This window comes from Coffea arabica, chromosome 6c, assembly GCF_036785885.1.
Source record: "Coffea arabica cultivar ET-39 chromosome 6c, Coffea Arabica ET-39 HiFi, whole genome shotgun sequence".
NCBI classification, from domain to species: domain Eukaryota; kingdom Viridiplantae; phylum Streptophyta; class Magnoliopsida; order Gentianales; family Rubiaceae; genus Coffea; species Coffea arabica.
In genome coordinates, this window is record NC_092320.1 from 16,464,249 (window position 1) to 16,479,824 (window position 15,576).

Below are 15,576 nucleotides of genomic sequence, written 5' to 3' on the forward strand. Positions count from 1 at the left end.
TCGAAAAAAAAATCTTAGACTTGATTAGGTTAAGACAATATAGGGAAGATTGGGGGATTATCCAACATTAAAGAAGTAGTAGTTCTTTTTTTTTTTTTGGATAATTTCAGACATAAATACGTTCTAATATCAAATATTACACTACCCACCCCTTGATTGACATATTTGGTAACAAATTAAGTCCATGTCGTAAAAAGTAAATTTAAAAATAATGAATTAGTCTTGTCAAACAATTATATTCCAAGTTTACTCCCATTGATCCTACAAGAAAATGAGTTAAAATTTTTGGGCAAGAAAAATGGCAACAAAAAAAGGAAGAAAAATTGGATAAAATTGTAAGAGTGTACCACTAAAACTTGAGCCTTGGTAATTATATAGTGGTAGAACCACAAGGTCAAGATATGGTGGATTTAAATTCATTTACAATATTTAATAGAAGTTTATCTACCATGCTTCAAAATAAAAAAAAATTCCAAAACCACTTATACAATTGCATATGCAAGTGGTACAAAGCACTATAAACAAAATAAACTAAAACAAGTCTTAAATATCTTAAATATCAAGTTGATTGAATACCCATAATGAGCAATCCAAAGCAAAAAAAAAAAATTTTTTTTTAATAGGCTTTGAAGATGGTTAGGATTGTAAATGTTGCAATTGTAGCACCTTACTTTCAGTTACAGATTTGAGTTTGCCAAGCAATCCATTGAACACAAAACATCATCTCAGACTAGTTGTCCGGATGGTAAGGATTGCTAAGCTTAGGTGACTAGGTGACTATATGGTATCAGTTCCATCATGAGATTTGATGTACAAAAGATTCAGACCACTACCACTGAATGCAGGCTTAGTAAAATACTATATAAATTACTAATTAGATATGTAGTGATCAGCCATTAAAACCACAAGCTGAAGGAGCTACTAACATTGACAGAGTTAGTAGTTGCATTAGCTTCTATGTAACAATTCTGGATGTTTGAGAAGCTCCATTGTTGCTTTCTACAGGGGCATTTTCTCTAGAAGGCATGTGTGAATGAATGGGGGTACCGCCAGTCCTTTTCTCAATAGTGTTTATTGTCCTTATGGCTCTAGCTTTTGTAGGCCTTCCTTTCTAACAAAAATAAATCATAAAGTGCTCTTATCATACCAGAGACATGTATATGCATATAAAGATGTATGTGGCTATCAAATGAAATTGAAATAAACAAAGTTATACCTTCTTTGTTCCACTTGGCTGGCTTGGAATTGATTTTGTACATTAACAGTAGCAGATGGAGTTCTGGTACCCAATTGAGCTCGAGCAGATACAGAATTTGTGTTTCCCTTGATTGTATCCAACATTTAGGTATCTCCATAAATTAACAACAGTATACAACTTACAAGGACATGAATATAAGACATACCTAATTTGGACAATTAGGATTGCTACCTTGACTTGAGAAAACAACAGGTATATTTCTAGAAACATGATCCTGCATTCAGATATAAAGTGTAACAGTTGATAATGAATGCCATAATAAATTTTGAATCCAACAATTATTGTAGTACCCAAAGTACAGCCCCAGATAACCCTGTATTAGCCAATCCTCTATCCGGTTTCCCTTTTCTTTCACGAACCTGATAACATGAAATCAATTAGAATGTCATATTAACCAAAGCAAATAATGAACAAGGTCATATAGACAATGTGCATAACCATTACTAGAAGCATTGCTTTCTTTCTTTGCTTTCACTGGAGCTCTTTCACAAGTTCTCCTATTATGCCCATAAGATTGGCACAATGAGCACCTAAAAGCTTTGGACCTTCCTGTTTGAGTTGAAGGAGCATTCTCATCAGATTCTCTCCACCTATTCTTTTTTGGTCTACCTAGTCTCTTCTTAATGGGAGTAGTAATAGTGTAGCAGGGGTCACCTCAACATATCAGGCCAGTTTCTCTCATCAGAAGCTGGATTTATCATTCCAGAATATGTCCTCTGATACACCTCAATTGTAAATATTGGATCACAATATTTCTCAATATTCTCTCTTTTGTATATAATTCCTAAAGCAGCATGCTTGTATGGAATTCCTAAAATTTGAAATGCTCCACATTCACAAGTTCTTTCTTGAAGATTGGCTATGTAGGACTTACCAAATTCCTTTACTTCAAATAGTGTCTTACTAGCCATAGAAAACTCACATTTTCTAGATTGAGTGGCAATTTCTCTCAGTTTCTCCACAATTGGCACAACACCTGTGTAGGTACAGCTCTTATGAAATCTTTTCTATAGTTTCTTTATCAATTTTCTCCTTAAACCTTCAAGCAATGTAAGAATAGGCAACCCCCTCAGATCACCAACCCATGCATTAAAAGATTCAGTGAAGTTATTCATCACATGATCACATTTTATAGTAGGAGAAAATGAGTGTGCCCAAGTTGTTAGCGGTATCTTTGTCAAGTATATCCAAGCTTCAATGTTTATCTCTTCTCTCCATTGCCTCTTCATGACCAGTTGTATCAAAGCTCTTAGTTGCCTGCCAGAAGTAATTACTAAGCAGCAACCCAGGAAAGGACAGTTTAAAGTTGCTCTGAATATGCCTACAGCAGTATCTTGCATTAGCGTATGGCATCAGTTCTTCATATGCTAAGTTTAGACCCTACATTTAACATAATTTAATTAGAACAAATAGAAGATTGGTAGTTAAGTTATATGACAATAGAAATGGGACATTTGTAAGTAGAACAAAATGTACATTTTGTCTATCACTCATAAATGTTAGAGGCAGTTGGTTATCAAATGGACCAAAGTATTCTTCAAAGAAATAAAAGAACCATGACCAAGTCTCTTTGTTTTCACATTTAGCCACAACAATTGCAAGAAGGAATATGCTGTGATTCCCATCCAAAGCCATAGCAGTAAGCAACATTCCTCCATATGGTCTTTTGAGGTTGCAACCATCAAAACCAACAAATGGCTTGCAATATCTTAGAAATTCATCTTTTTGTGCTTTGAAACTAATAAAAATTCTCAAAAATCTTCATTCCACCAAGAGATTTGGCCTATCAAAATGTATTTTGTAGATGCATTGAGGGTTACTTTTCCTTAAAATCTCAGTATACTTGAGCAATTTTGCATATGACTCATAGTGTGTACCCTATATCTCTTCTAGTGCCCTTGTCTTTGCCTTCCAAATCTGCATCTTGCTAGGATGCACATCATATTTTGATACAATCTCAGCATAGACACTTTCTGTATTCATTTGAGAATGGATCCAAAGAAGTGGAACCAGTTTCTTTGCAATCCAATCAGATGTAGCCTCCGTATTCCTATTGTTCATAACACAAGTGTGCTGAGGTGTGTAAGACTTAATTTGAAAAGTAGTTGTTTCACCAACAGGAGAAACATGGATTTTGCATGGACAGCCTTCAATAACATACTTAGAAGTACACGTTTTCTTTTCATTTTTCAGTTTTACTATGGGAAAACCTTTCTGGATTACATAATCCTTCAAAGCAGCCCTAAAAGCATCAATATTGGTGAATAACATATCCTTCTCAAATCCAATATCCTCTCTCAGATTATAGGTGAACATTTTTGCTCTTAAAGCTGCCCTATTTGGATCAATTTCATCCTCATATTCGGAATTCGAAATGACATCACCTTCATATTTGTCCTCATAATCTGAGAAAGCAATATTACTCATATTAGATGATTCATGTGCGTCACTGCTATTGCTTAAGTTGTCCTCTTTGTCATTGTTTGCTTCATACAACCAAGAATCATCATCACTTGAAATGAACACTTCATCATCCCTTTCAATATTTTGTAAATTAGGTTCAGCATTTTCAGCAGTATCCTCAATTCCTAGATTCTCTTGCCCATCACAAAAGTTGTTATTGTTGTTTACCTCAGGCATATTAAATGGAATTACATCCATGTGGTCCACAGACAAATTGATTACCAACTTATTTTCATACACCTTAAACATTTCCAAGACCGCCTTATCAGTGTTGACGTCCATTGTTGCAGTAGTTCTTGGAATTCCACATCTCATATGTAGCAAATAATTAAGATTTTCAGGTAATTCATGAAGTGTTTTCTCACAAATATCATTCAACAGTTCAATATAAAAGTACCTATCAGGATCTATATTGGGAATCCTGATTCTTCTTCCATTATAGTGAACTATAAAGTCATGTGCAACCACAGGTGACATTCTATTTTACCCAAATTAATCATTAGTATCATAGTTGTTATTTACTAACATCAAAATCTAAATAATGAAGTTAAATCTTCTTTGTCATATAATAATACCTAAGAGCAGCTTTCAAAATACAAAAAACTCCATAATCCATCATAGATTTTTTCTTTTCATTTGCTCACATCAGATAGCTTTATTATTCTAGAACAACCTCAACTTGTCTTTCATTCTTTTATTACCATCCTTTATTACTCAACAAGCTCTACATAAGAAGTACAAGCCATTTATCTACTGAATGAGATGAACAAATACTTTTAACTAAAACTCTATTGAGTCACCAAACATCTATATTTTAGACAAAAAACAAAAAACATCATATTGATCATCAAGTAAAACTCATTGCAATACAATTCTCCCTCTATAAATCATTAAGCTATATGAACATCAGTTGCTAAAAAATCCATCAATTACACCACATGCATGCATTATTAGTCACAGATTTAGCATAAAAAACATCCACGTAGATATGATCTAACCTTAAAACCATCATCCCTTTCTACTATCTAACTTTTGAAGCAATCTCACAGCCATATCTTCATCTTATAATATTAATAACAGATTATATGCCACTATAACAAGCATATAGATCATTAACATCCACATTAGTGTCTATTACTTGTAAATAGGTACAATAAATCCAACAAAATTGTGATAACCTTAACAACTTTCTATTAAGCTCATATGTTGCAGATATGCCACTATTCTAGCTTATCCTTCATGAGATAAAGGATTTTTACCAGTTTTGCTACTAGATCCTCTCCTTTCTCTATAGCTATTTCTTCTGCACTTTAGAAGTAGTAAGACTGTTCAGAAAGCAGCAGAAGCATTATATATCCCAAGTGTAATGGCGCCAAATTGCATATCAAGAACATTACTTGGAAGACTTATATTTTTCCCACATTTCTAATATTTTAGAGACTGATAAGGGTATTTCTATCACTTTATTGCTATTGAAGTTGACAAGTGGTCACATCAGAATGAAAGGGGAGGGCAGTGTAATTTTTAATATTAGAGGGTACTTATGTGCAATTGTCAGAAACCTCAGGGAAGGTTTCTGAAATTATCCCTTTTTTTTTTTGGTAATCAAGAAGTAGTAGCTTGGTGCAACTCTCCATTGAAATTTCAAATTGAAGCAGATCATGTTAAGCCTTCAAGGCTAGTGATTGCCAATAGGAGGTTAAATTACAATTTTCACGAGCTCATTATTAGGAGTATGAATTTTTAGCCTTAACTTCAGTACCGGATCAGGATCCACCGAGATTTGAAGTTTGGTGTCTGGAATGCCTTGAACAATTAAACTGAACTAAACGTGACATGAGCAATTAAATGAATGAGGAGGCATCTGATCACGGCCATAAAACTTCTAAAAATTACGTACATGACTTCTGTTTCCTTTTTCAGGGATGATATAGATGTTAATTGGATGCAAAAGGATTGAATATACCACACTTTAATTACGTGTCTCATTGGCTTCTGAGATCTAAAATTTGACCATTGTAAAACAAATGAAAATAATAGTACTGACCATTCTTGAAAATGAACATGTGCAAATTTTGAAACACGCCAGCATCATGAAGGTGTTCGTTCAACCATTTGTAGTATTTTAAAAATAGGTATATTTGTCTAGCAGCATTTCTTCGGCTAATATGGTTCATGGATGAGACCATTTCCAACTACCTTGACTTTATGTTGTTGTAATATTAACATGCAAAAGGTATCTTTCTTGCAGATTGAAGTATACTTAACTTTTCCTTGTGGAGATCATAGCAGCATACATATATGCACGGGTAAAGAGAGCTAATATGGCGGTAAAATCGATTAGAGTGAAAGCTTGAAGAGTAAAAATTTCCATGTTTTAACTCATGCCTGAATAGATGTAAGATCATTTACCTGAATTTGATATCATTGCAAAAAAATAGTAGTGATGATAATAGTTAATCGTTCAAGTTCCATTACGATGTCTTGGTTTCATCTTTGTGCTCCAGGGACAAAAAGTATAGACAGTTACATATTGGATTTGGACCACAGAAGTTAGAGTTTCACTTCAAATCGGTTCATGTAATTCTTATTATATTTGATTTTGGCATAGTCATGAATTTGATACCAATTTTGTTGTATAAGTTAACAAATTCAAGTTTATATCTAAATTATACGAATTTATACAAAAAATGTTAAAAATATTATGATTAATCTTTCAATAACTAAATATAAATATAAATTTTAAATTTTGCTCATGTATCATATATTTTACTGTGATAGTGTATACATTATGAGATATATAATGAGTGTAAGATTTACTCAAAATATTATGGTTGTGAAGCATAATAAGATAATGACATAACCATGGCTATTTGGAATACAATTCAAAAAGTTTTTGGCAAAAACAACTTAAATTGCACTGTTAATAATGCTTCGATCATTGTTGATAACACTATCTCTTTTATATTTTCTACAAAAGCACACGAAAAAAATGGAGTGTAACTAAAAAAAAAAAAACGGTGGAGTGCCAATACCATTAACTGAAAATTTTTTTTAAAAAAAAGAAACCAGGACATATGTCTTGGTTCTCTTGAATGCCTAACTTTCATATGCTAAAATGTCTTTCCTTTTTCTTTATATATATATATATATTGAGGGGGCGGTTTGCCAATGTCAGCAATTGCAGGAATAAGTGCAAGAGACCCTTGCGTCCGAATCACTCTCATCATTCCATACCATAAAGAGTCGTAAAACACAAAATCTACACCCATTCCTTCCATACCCAATTCTCTATAAATATGCAACTTCGTCAGGAAACTGATATCACACATTTACTAAAGCCTACACCTCTTTGTTTATCATCCCATCAATCTCCCCACACTTTTGAGATAATCATCCCTCTTTCACACGACAAGTTAATTAGGACAAAATAGGAAATAATGACTCTACATACAAAATTCTTTGCACATTTGATTGTTACATTCCTATTTTTAGTTTCATGTCCCTCAGCCTTTCATGGGGACCTACATGATCATAGCGATATCCAACAAACTGGATATGACTCTGAAGCATACCCTTCATTTCTTAGTACTGTTGATGGCAGCCAATTTGATAACTCCATGATGTTTGAAGCCGGGGCTTCTGATGGCTTGACCAAACTTTCCAGACTCGAAAGCTCGGGTAGAATCATTAATGTGGATAGGTTTGGAGCTAAGGGTAATGGAGCTGAGGACGATTCAAATGTAAGTATCTTGACTGCTAAGAAGAATTAGGATCATTATTTTGTTACTATAGATTTTACTAGCGTGCGAGAACCAAAACAAATAAATAAATAAAACAACGTTTAATTTATACTATATGACATGCAATAAATTGAATGGACTTCTTAAAGGCAATTTTCCACTTCAATTTTATGATTTGTATTGAGCAATTTTAATTTGCCTATGAACTTCCTTTCTCAGGCATTTCAGTCTGCTTGGAGAGAAGCTTGTTTGTCTACAGTAGCTGTTACTCTTGTGGTATCCCAAGGAAAAGATTATCTTCTTAAACCTGTTAAATTTTCAGGTCCCTGCAAGTCTGAAATTACAGTGCAGGTCAGTTCGATCGAGAAAAATTTGTGAGTCCAAGTAATGTTTTTCAAAGCTTTTGCGTGTAAAGTATTTAACCAAAAGTAGCTATTACTTCCATGAAATATGCAGATTAATGGTGTCCTTCTAGCTTCTGATGATAGATCAGACTATGGTAGAGATGGGAGGCAGTGGATTCGTTTTGACAGCGTCCAAGGCTTGATTGTTGAAGGGCGTGGAGTTATCAATGGAAGAGGAAATATATGGTGGCAAAATTCATGCAAAATCAACAAAGCTCTGGTAAACTATTATTGAACAACAGAAGTTTTTCAAGATGCTTCTCTTAACTAGTGTTGCCTTTTTTGACTTGATTATATTATACTATTTGTCTTGACTTTTTTTTTTTTTTTTTGGTTACCATTATTTATCTTGATGTCTTCTTCAATTTTTGTTTTCTTGCAGCCATGCAAGGACGCACCAACGGTATGTGTTTTGTTTTTTTTTTGAATACTAAAGTAGTATCATTTATTGTTTTCCCCCAAAAAATATCAGCTTATTTTTTCTTGGTTCATTGCTTACTAACTTTAGTTTTATTTCCCATCAAACCATTTTATTTGATTTTCTAGCTAGGCGCTTGACGTCTGCTTTATCATTCTCAAACAAACAACATTGTATACCATGGCAAAGAACATCATGTTAATACTTTGCATACGATTAGAAATAATATGTCTTGGCTTCCAATTCGAGATTTGGATCAAATACCATAAATACTGAAAGCTCAATGGCCCTTCAAAAATGGCTGTTTGAACCAATGTTTTAAACCCGAACCGAAGAGTGAATCGAAAAATCTTTCGATCTACGATTCGATCGGTTCAACCGGTTCGATCCTCGTTCAAAGGTTTCATAATTTTTTTAATTCATTTTAGTATTAAGAATTTTGAATAAAACAAAAATACTTATTTTAGAAAATAAATACTTAATAAAAACCGGTTAAACCTCCCAATTTTTACCGCTTTTATTAACTTTTTGGGTTTGTGGTTCAACCGATCTAGCCGGTCCGATCCAATTTTCAAAACATTGGTTTGAACTTTACATGTGTTACAAATCTTAGGTCCATTGCCCTTGAATGACAACTTGTCATACTTCCTTTCTAACATGAAGATTCCAATACTCCACGATGTAAACCCAACTCTTATTAGTCTTGCTACTCTTGCTGAGAAGTCTGTTCACACCTTGACATGATCTGCCTGCCTTTTCATTTGGGAAACCTATCAAATAATTGTAGACTTAAACTTACGTTGTAACAAGACTACCTTTGGCTATCTGTAACTTAGCAGAACTTGACTCTAGAGGCCTTTGACTGCGTTGTTTTTGTAACTGACTCGTAACTTCTCTTATGCGTATGTTTCTTTCATACCCAAAAAAAAAAAAAAAAAAAAAAAACAAGAGTTGTAAACTACCTTTTTCTACTTTTATAGATGTTTACAATTTTTTTTTTTGGGATGACATCAACTTGATTTCTATTTTCACATGAATTTTTAACACGATTTCAGGCTGTGATATTTTACAACTGCAAGAACTTGGTAGTCCAGAATCTTAGATTCCAAGACGCACAACAAATTCATATGGCTTTTGAGAAATGCATAAATGTCCAAGCTTCCAATTTAATTGTGACTGCACCAGAGGAAAGCCCCAATACTGATGGAATTCATGTAACAAACACTCAAAATATCCAAATCTCTGGCTGCACAATAGGAACAGGTATAGTACTAATGCTTTCCAACGTCTAATTACAACAAAGAAAACCTAATCATATCACTCTCTTCCACCTTACTAACGTTTGAATCTACCTTTAACTTTGTCCATAAAAGGTGATGATTGCATTTCGATTGTAAGTGGATCCCAAAACGTGCAAGCTACAGACATAACATGTGGACCAGGACATGGAATTAGGTACAGTAGTAAAAATCAATTTCTAATCAAAGGTGCAACATGTGTTGTATCCATCAAGATTATTTGACTACTTTATTTCTTTGCCCCTTATTTTTTTTGCTTTTTTTTTGGTTGGCATGCGAAATCAGTATTGGAAGCTTGGGATCAGAAAATTCTGAAGCTCATGTCTCTGATGTGACTGTACATGGAGCAAGGCTTTCCGGCACCACTAACGGAGTTAGGATCAAGACATGGCAGGTAAAAAACTTGAGTTTTCCAAATGTCTTCCCAACTGTTGCTTCATCAATATATGCAGGCAAAAATAGCTCTTCAGCTCTCAATCCTGTGTTATTGCAGGGGGCAGCTGGGAGTGTAAGCAACATCAAGTTCCAAAATATCCAAGTGCATGATGTTCAGAACCCGATAATCATAGACCAAAACTATTGTGACCAAGCCACGCCTTGTACACAACAGGTAGAAGATTTAATTCTTGAATTATCCACCAAGATGTGAATAATTAATCATGGACAATATTTCTTCTTCTTCTTCTTTTTTTTTTTTTTTGTGGCTAAACTTAACCAATCCCTATCCTTTCAAGAGGAACATAAATTTTAGATGTTCTCTTTTTTAATCTCTACTTTTAGCAAATCTTAGACGAGACAGCTTTTATTCTTACAAAAATTAACGTTAATAATTGCAATTAAATCTTTTCTTTAATCACAGCATACAGCCATCCAAATTAGCAACGTACTCTATCAGAACATCTATGGAACAAGTGCTTCAGCCGCAGCCATAAACTTGAATTGCAGCAAAAGCTTCCCATGTCGAGGGATTGTGCTACAAAATGTTAATTTAGTACGTGAAGGAGGTGGAGCAGCAAAAGCTTCATGCAACAATGTCAATTTGAGCAACGTTGGGCTCGTTTCTCCACGATGTGCATAAGAAGATAAAGAATGCTGTACATATACAAGATACAGTAAAATCATTGTATTGTTGTAATCACAAGAAAAAAATAAATAAGATCCCAATTTATGTACTCATCCTTTATCAAACAACTACAAGCTCAGGATAATTCGTTAGTATCTATTGATTATTGAAGGGCTGAATAAGTGGTGCACATCTCTAATACCCAAATATTCAGTTCATTCATTCTTGTTCCGAAAAAGGATAAGGTTTGTCCGGATCAATAGTTTAGGTTTTATGTACTGTGGTCAATTCTTTTCTTATTCGTAAGAGAGTCTATGGTGTAAATGAGAAGATGTTGATGTGTTGTTAGTCCTTATAACTTCTTTGATCTTTTTCTTTGGAATGACTATGATAAATTGTATATGAATCTAGCTTCTTTTTTTTTTTTTGGGCACTTTCTGTTTGGTTTATTTAGCATTCTCCATTCCAACTTATTCGCTTTCTCTACATCTTTCCATTACCCAAACGCAAAGCGCATGCAGGGTCAATACTAGTTGCAGAACTCAGTTTGTCAATTCCAACTCTTCTTGAAGTATTAGTTTCAAAACTCAGTTTGTCCTTTCGCCTTGTATTGAAGCAGCTAGGAGCTGACATGAACAAACTCAATAATTTATTGTGAGCATCTGCTTGAAGTTCCTGAAATGTGTATAACCAAGAGTATAAGATTTTGTCATTGTGACAACAAAGTTAGGATAGAAGAATATATATCAAGAAAATTCAGTGTAAATTGCAATTATCACTGTATATTGCAATTTAATATGCTTTTGATAGTTCTCACTTCTTGCCTTCTCAACACCAATATGCACATCGTATGCACGTTTATAGGGATCGAAATTCTCCATCTTTGGTCGTTATCTATGTTCTTATGTTTAACATGTTTACTTCTCAAAGCCATTCGTTTACTTCTGCTACTAAAAATTAGAAAAAAAATTGTTAATGGCTTCTACCGACGCAAGCAAAAAATGATCAATAACTTGGTTCAAGGGGCAAATGTTGAAGATAAAAAATTATCATTTCTTCAAAGTTAATCAAACTTGCACGAAAAGGAAATGACTGTAGGGATGAAGTAATGCTTTGAAGAAGTGGAATGGGGAGGGCAACTGATGGTAGACCACGAGAGGACTGTCAAGGATCAGTCAGTCATATACATGTATCGTATCCAATGCCAAGACCGTTCTGCAGTTAGAGAAGAGATATAGAGAATATGGAGCACATTGCAATTTGATGTATTTGGATGGTGAAAATTATGATAGCTATGGACATTTGGATTATAACTGGAATACAAGATTTCGTCCACAAAACATGAATCATTGAAACACAAAATACCATCTAGAAAACAAGAATTACTGGAATACAAGATCCTATCTAGAGCACAACAATTATTGGAACACGGGATTCTACTTAGAATGCAAGAATTATTGATTCTATCCAGAAAACAAGTATTACTGGAGCACAAGACTTTAGCCTAGAGTCAAGAGTGCTTATGGGAATACAAGTTTCTACCTTGAACAACCAAATGATAACAACTATTACTTGATTGCATGCAAATAAAGCGATCCACAATACTTTCTCTCCCAAAAATTATGACTTCTAAGTGATGCGGGAATTATAAGCAAACAATGAGCAAACTGAACTCTGAAACCATTGAATTTAATTAGTTAGATGACAGGATCCTATAGCTAAAAATTTATCATGGTCGAATTCGGATTCCATTTCATGAGGTTCAATGCTTTAGCAATGACTGCCCTCTCTTTTTCTCTAGCCTTGCACGGCTGATGCACTAAGCCAGAAGAGCCACTTGATTTTTTCTGCAACGCATCATCTGTCCCGTATCCTGTGCCACTATCTGTTCTACTTTTTATTATATTATTATTTCTCCTTCATAAGCATCATGTTTTAATTCTTTTTTTTGTTTCCTTAAGATCCAATAACTATTAATTGAGTAATCTACAAAATTTAACAAACTCAAAAAATCAAAATGCATAAAAAATGAGATTTTTTATGAATTTTCTGCTGTATTTTTTAAATTTCTATTATATATTGCTTTGTTGAATTTGTTGTATTTATTTTTTACTTAATTAATAGTTATCATATAAAACTTTTAGATATTGGAAATTGTCAATTTAGTCCTCATATTTTAGAAATTTTTTGTTAGTTCCTCATATTTAAAATTAGCCAAAATAGTCCCTTATATATAAAAATTTTGCCCGTTTGATTCTAGAACTCATTTTTACTCGATTTTCTAGTCAAAAAATGCATGTTTACCTCATGTGCCCATAATTTTAAAGGCAAAATAAAAATAAAGTTTGTTTTCCTTCACAAAAAAAAGACCACCCCTCCCCCTATTTTCAGCCACTAAAACCCTATTTCTAATTCTACATAACCAAACCCCAATTCTCAATAACAAAACTTCATCAAGGGGACCTTCACAAAAGCTAGGGGTGTGCAAAATCGAAAAATTTCGATTTACCGACCAAATTCGAATTGAATTCGGAAATTTGAATTCGGTAATTCGGAATGAAAATCGGAATTTCGACTTCAAATTGGTCGAATTCGGTAACGAAATTATTCAAATCGGAAATTCTAATTTCGAATTCATAATTCGAAATCGAAATTGAAATCGGAATTCGAAATTCCTATTTCGATTTCAAATATGTTTTTCATATATATATATATATAATATAACATTTATCTTATAATAATAATTTTTATATTCATGAATTCGGTGAAATCGGAATTCCTATTTCGATTTCAATTTCGTTTTCACACATATATATAATATTTTTATATATATGTAATATAATATTTATATAATAATAATAATAATATTTTTTATATTCATGAATTCGGTGAAATCGGAATTTACCGAATTCCGAATTGAATTCGGAATTGGTGAATTTGAAATCGAAATCGGTCGAAAATTCTGATACCAAAATTCCGAAAAATTCCGATTTCAAAGTTCCGAATTACCGATTTCAATTTCGATTCACACCCCTAACAAAAGCAATGAAGAAAAGGGCATAGTGATCATATCGGAAAAGGGTAAAAATGGTCGAAAAGCAATAATAAATTACAACACACGATAATTTCACAAAGAGGGCAGAGAAACAAGGATAGTAGAGCTTTAATCCATCTAACTATGGTGAGTTTTTCTGCCACTTTGATAAATAAAGGGATGATAATGTAAAATCTCATCTAAATAGTGTAATATTGTGATTTGTTGTATATATTATGTAATATTATAAGGCTATGTGTGTTAAAAGTTTTGTTGTTAGGAATTGAGGTTTGGTGGTTGAAAATTAGAAATAGGATTTGGTGGACGAAAATTGAGAGGGGAAATCATGCATGTGCATGTGTGTGTGTATGTGTGTTTTTTTTCTTTTTAAGGGAAACGAATTTTGTTCCTATTTTACCTTTGAAATTATGGACACGTGGGGTATGCATGTATTTTTTTGGCTGAAAAACTGAGCAAAAATGAGTTTTAGGGCTAAACGTGCAAAAATTGTTATATCTAAGGAATTGTTTTGGCTGCTTTTAAATAAGAAGAACAAAAAAAATTTATTGGAAGAAGTGAGAGACCAATATGGCAAATTTTTCTTTAGATATTTATACACCTAACACGTGGTAATAAAACAAATTTTAGCTTTATTAAATAAAATTTTATTCTTGAGTCACTCAAACTTTTTCTAATTTCTCTGAAACTTTACTCGAAAATATCGTTTGGCATCTTCATTTGGTTGCTTGCGCTTTAAACATATGAATAGTTTTGCAATGTGAAATTAGTAAGAAGAGGATTGACAAGAAACGAGTGACAGATTTAAGGTGAGGGCACTGGGGGCACGGTCCTTCACTGTCCCTTAAATTCTTATAATACCTATAAAATTTTAATATAATTTCAAGTGTGCCTCAGATTTTTTTTATGAGGGAAGTGAAAGAATTACGTAGTCCTCTAAGTTGGTTCATGAACTAATATTCTAAAAGAATATATGGGCCACAAAGTTCCATTTGAAATAAGCTCAAAAAAGGCTTTTCATTTCAACTTTTTGGTGATTTTTTTTTTTTTGCTTAAAAAAACTAGAAAAAGAGTAAGTACAAAATTTTATTGTTTCTTTTACCCCTACTGAAAATTTTTTCTGGCTCCTCCACTACAAGAAACTAATCTCTTTTACGATGACACTACACATGAATATTTTTGTAATGCGAAATTATCAAGACTGACAATGGATTGATGTCCGACAGTTTTGCTGCAAGAGAGTTTCTTCAAGTTTACCAGAGATTGTTTGCTGATTTTTTGCGTCATGATCTGGAGATTTACCGAGTTTTGCCCCTCTTCTAGTGTTAGTTGATTAATAAAAGGGTTATTATCACTTTACCCCCTTAATGTTTGGTGCTATTATCAATTTCTCCCTTAACGTTATCTTTTAGTCACTTTACCCCCAAAACTAATAGTCAAACTGAACGGAGTTTATTAATTAAAATGAAAAAACATGTTTAACCCTTAAAATTATTATCACTTTACCCCCATAAAATATAGTGTCATTATCAATTTTTCCCCTAGAGTTATTTTTTAGGCAATTCATCCTACCATTAAACCAATTTAGTAAGTTAAAAAACTTTAAAAGAAAATACCCTCCTCTTTGCAAAATAAAAATAATAAAAAATTTAGAGTGACTCTTTTCCTTTTTAGTATCAAGAAAAAAAGTCAAAGTATTAATTTCTTTATTTTTGACAATTTTATTAATATTGAAAAAAAATAGAAAGATGGAGAGGGGGAGGGGGAGGGGGAGAGGAAGAGGGAGAGAGAGAAAGCTCAATTCTTTTTTTAAAAATTACAAATAAGAAAGAATTAAATACTTTTATTATTTTAAAATTATTTCACTTTTTTGTTTA

General features: G+C 33.0%; 1 protein-coding gene across 1 annotated transcript; it reads left to right on the forward strand.

Annotated features, from left to right (window-relative positions):
- The first annotated feature begins 7,068 nt into the window (after positions 1-7,068).
- Positions 7,069-10,854, forward strand: LOC113693032 (polygalacturonase). The gene is made up of 9 exons (XM_027211619.2): positions 7,069-7,464; positions 7,684-7,815; positions 7,921-8,088; positions 8,251-8,271; positions 9,342-9,549; positions 9,660-9,741; positions 9,870-9,978; positions 10,078-10,194; positions 10,444-10,854. Exons 1-9 carry the CDS (start codon positions 7,162-7,164, stop codon positions 10,660-10,662), a joined length of 1,359 nt encoding a protein of 452 aa, XP_027067420.2. The 5' UTR covers positions 7,069-7,161; the 3' UTR covers positions 10,663-10,854.
- The last annotated feature ends 4,722 nt before the right edge of the window (positions 10,855-15,576 follow it).